The sequence below is a fragment of the Corvus brachyrhynchos genome, unplaced genomic scaffold (genome assembly GCF_000691975.1).
Source record: "Corvus brachyrhynchos isolate BGI_N302 unplaced genomic scaffold, ASM69197v1 scaffold395, whole genome shotgun sequence".
NCBI classification, from domain to species: domain Eukaryota; kingdom Metazoa; phylum Chordata; class Aves; order Passeriformes; family Corvidae; genus Corvus; species Corvus brachyrhynchos.
Genome location: NW_008238340.1, coordinates 1,575,501 through 1,579,076, shown reverse-complemented (window position 1 = coordinate 1,579,076; position 3,576 = coordinate 1,575,501). Strand labels below are relative to the sequence as shown.

At 59.6% G+C, this 3,576-nt stretch overlaps 1 protein-coding gene across 1 annotated transcript; it reads left to right on the top strand.

Annotated features, from left to right (window-relative positions):
- Nucleotides 1-6: 6 nt before the first annotated feature.
- On the top strand, nt 7-3,566 carry TAS1R1 (taste 1 receptor member 1; the record flags this gene model as incomplete). The annotated part of the gene is made up of 5 exons (XM_017735006.1): nt 7-273; nt 601-1,377; nt 1,723-1,935; nt 2,128-2,345; nt 2,951-3,566. Coding segments are annotated over 5 exons (2,091 nt in total), but the record flags the coding sequence as incomplete, so codon positions are not given.
- Nucleotides 3,567-3,576: the final 10 nt, after the last annotated feature.

Below are 3,576 nucleotides of genomic sequence, written 5' to 3'. Positions count from 1 at the left end.
TCCTAGGCTCTGCGCTTTGCCGTAGAGGAGATCAACAATTCCAGCACGCTGCTCCCCAATGTCACCCTGGGCTACGACATCTATGACACCTGCTCTGAGCCTGCCAACTTCCACGCCACACTGTGTGCCCTTGCCCGCAAAGGCAGGCAGGATGTCCAGGTGCTTCCCAGTTTCCAACACTATGAACCCCAGGCCGTGGCTGTCATTGGTCCTGACAGCACCCAGCTGGCCCTCACCACAGCTGCTGTCCTCAGTCTCTTTCTTGTACCGGAGGTAAGTGCAGTTCCTGCGGCTGATGAAGAACAAGGCTTCCCAGGAGTGAGGGTTTCAGAGAGGGTGGGCTCGGAGCTGAGGAGCCTGGCAGACCTGGAAATGCAGCCCCTCGGTGTGTGCTGTCCTAGGATCCTTCCCAGGCAGTCAGTGGCTGGCTTGCCATCCATCACAGCTTTCTGCTGCTGCAGCACACTTGGCACTGGGTCCACTGCCTGCCAAGCTCCAAGTCTTCCCTGGACAGGCTGCCTGTGCCATTAGCTTTTCACCCATTAGCAGGGGTGCTGCTGCCAGGCCAGTGCATCCCCCTTCCGCTGGCTCTCTTTACAGATCAGCTACGAAGCCTCCACAGAGACACTGAGCCTGAAGCGGCTGTACCCCTCTTTCCTGCGCACCATCCCCAGTGACAGGCAGCAGGTGAAGGCCATCTTCTTGCTGCTGCAGCACTTTGGCTGGACCTGGGTGGCACTGCTGGGCAGCAACAACGCCTACGGCAGGGCTGGCCTGGATGCTCTGCACGAGCTGCTGACCGCAAGCAATGTGTGTGTGGCCTACCGAGGCACCATCCCCGCCAACTCGGACGCCAGCAACCCAGAGCTCCACAACCTGGTCCGAATCCTCACAGACATCAAGGTCAATGTCACCGTCATGTTCTCCACCAGACGAAGCACCCTCCCATTCTTCGAGGTCGTGGTCCAGAGGAACATCACAGGCATGGTGTGGGTGGCCTCTGAAGACTGGGCATTGGCTCAAACCATCTGGCAGGTGCCTGGCATCCAGACCATCGGTTCGGTGATTGGGATGGCAGTTGAGAAGCCGGAGTCCACGATGCTGGAACGCTTTGAAGCTTGGAAGATGTCACAGGAAGGCACTGTGGCTGAGTGTGCCAGCAGTGCAGAGGCAGGTGGGGAATCTGTGGGGAGCACGCGGCTGGACTGCACCCAGTGCTGCACCAGCTGCCGTGCCCTTGCTGCCATCTCCGACATGTACGATGCTCAAGGCTCCTTCAGTGTGTACTCGGCTGTGTATGCCGTGGCCCATGGCCTCCATGACCTGCTGGGCTGCGCCTCGGGGGCCTGCAGCAAAGGCACTGTCTATCCCTGGCAGGTAAGAGCAACCTTGTGGAAGAAGACCTATGAGGATCCCTTCCCACAGGGAAGGATTTTTCCATTGTGCCCAGAGGTTTCCTGTCCAAAGGCTCAAATCCCAGCTGAAGACCCTTGTGGGCTTCAGCTGTCCCTCACAGTCAGAGCAGCCAAGACCTAAACCTAGACTCCATCCTAGGTCACTTGTTCCTCTACCACCAGCCCCTCACTGGATGGGATTTCCTGCAGATGTTGGGGGGCTGGAAAGCGGCTGCAGCACAGAGGAAGGGTCCTCCAGCACATCTCCCTCCCAGTGGCAGGAGTCATGCCATTGGAAGGGCTCCTCTCTTACTCTTCTGTTTTACAGCTCCTACAAAAGATAAGGCAAGTAAACTTCACCCTGTACAAGAGCCAAATCTCTTTTGATACCAATGGGGACATTCGTAAAGGCTATGACATTGTCATGTGGAAGTGGAATGGCCCAAACTGGGCTTCTGATGTGATAGGAACCTTCCGTGTGAACCCTGACAGGCTGAGCATTAACCCAGGCAAAGTCCTGTGGCACACAGAAGATGGCCAGGTACTGTTCTGCACCCAGGTCTTATTTATTGCTCACTTCTGAGCTGACTGCATCCCAATGCCACCAGTTCTGGGGTGTTTTCTCATAGCAGGGCAAAACTGAGGGCAGAGGCAGTGTGGGGGGTGCCAGAGTGCTGCTGAGCCTGAACTCTGCTGCTGCCTGCCAGCCTGATCCTGTCTGTGCTCCCGGCAGGCTCCCATCTCAGTGTGCTCTGAGGCCTGTCAGCCAGGGGAGAAGCAGCTGCAGCAGAGCCACCACAGCTGCTGCTTCAGCTGCATGGCCTGTCCACCGGGAACCTTCCTGAACACATCAGGTCAGTACATCCTGGGGGCCGCTCCTGCCCCTTCCTCCCCTGCCCACATCCTGCCTCCTGCTCCCATCTCACCATTCCCAGCCTCTCACCTCCTGTGGTCAGCAAAACCTCTGAGCTGACCTGAAGGCAGTGGGTCTGGCTCCTGATTGCTCACCAGTGGGTATGCAAAGCCCATGCCCTGTGCTTTCCGGGCACCACCTGGTGAGCCCACCTGGGCAAACAGAGCCCTTCTCCTGTGGCCAGGGGATGGGGATGTCCGGCCCGATAGCTGTTCCCTACCCCGCATCCTCTGCCACGGAAATTCAACCTAGTGGTTGCCTTTGTGCCCCAGATGGCACTCAGGGCTTCCCCACTGTGTGGTCACCAGCACCTGGCATATGGAAATGTCTCCCGCCTGGGACAGGCACCAGTAGTCTCCTGCCTCAAGAGTCACCAGCCACAACGACAAACCCCTTCCTGGCAGCTGGTACCTCAACACCCTTGGCCTGTGGAGTAGGCAGGGGCAGCTCTGGGGATGGTGGGAGCAGAAAGCCCCCCTATATGGTCCTGTCCCATTCAACAGCGGCTGCTGCTTCCCAGGTTACTGCTGGATCCACGGGCCCCTTCCCACCCACAGCCCCCATGGCCCTGAGCTTCACACAGCTGAGCCCCTGTTGAATGGGACAAGCCCCCATGGATTTTGGGAGAGTCCATGAGGTAAACTTCAGGTGGGGGGTCTTTTGGGAAAAGAGCCCCCTCTGTGCCCCCAGGCCTGGGAGCAGGAAAAGGAAAGAGCAGGACACAATGGGTGAGCAGAGTCCAGGGGGCTGCGGGCCGGGCCCCGCACCGCCGCAGAGCACTTACCGGGTCCGAGGTGTGCGAGGTGTCCGTGTCTTCCACAGACCCCTTTGACTGCCAGGCCTGTGGCCTGGGCGAGTGGGCCCCAGCAGGGAGCGAGGTCTGCTTCAACCGCACCGTCGAGTTCCTGTCCTGGTCCGAGCCCCTCTCCTGGGTGCTGCTGGCCCTGGCTGTTCTTCTCATGCTGCTCATAGCAGCGCTGGTTGTCCTCTTCGCCCTCAACGCCTCCACGCCTGTGGTCAAGTCTGCGGGCGGGAAGACGTGCTTCCTCATGCTGGGCTCCCTGGCCTGCACCTGCAGCAGCCTCTTCTGCTACTTCGGGGAGCCCTCGCGGGCGGCGTGCCTGCTGCGGGTGCCGCTCTTCACCATCAGCTTCACCGTGTTCCTCTCGTGCGTGGCGACCCGCTCCTTCCAGATCCTTTGCATATTCAAGCTGAACGCGCGCTGCCCGGCGCTCTACGAGGCCTGCATGAGGCACCGGGGGCAGGTGC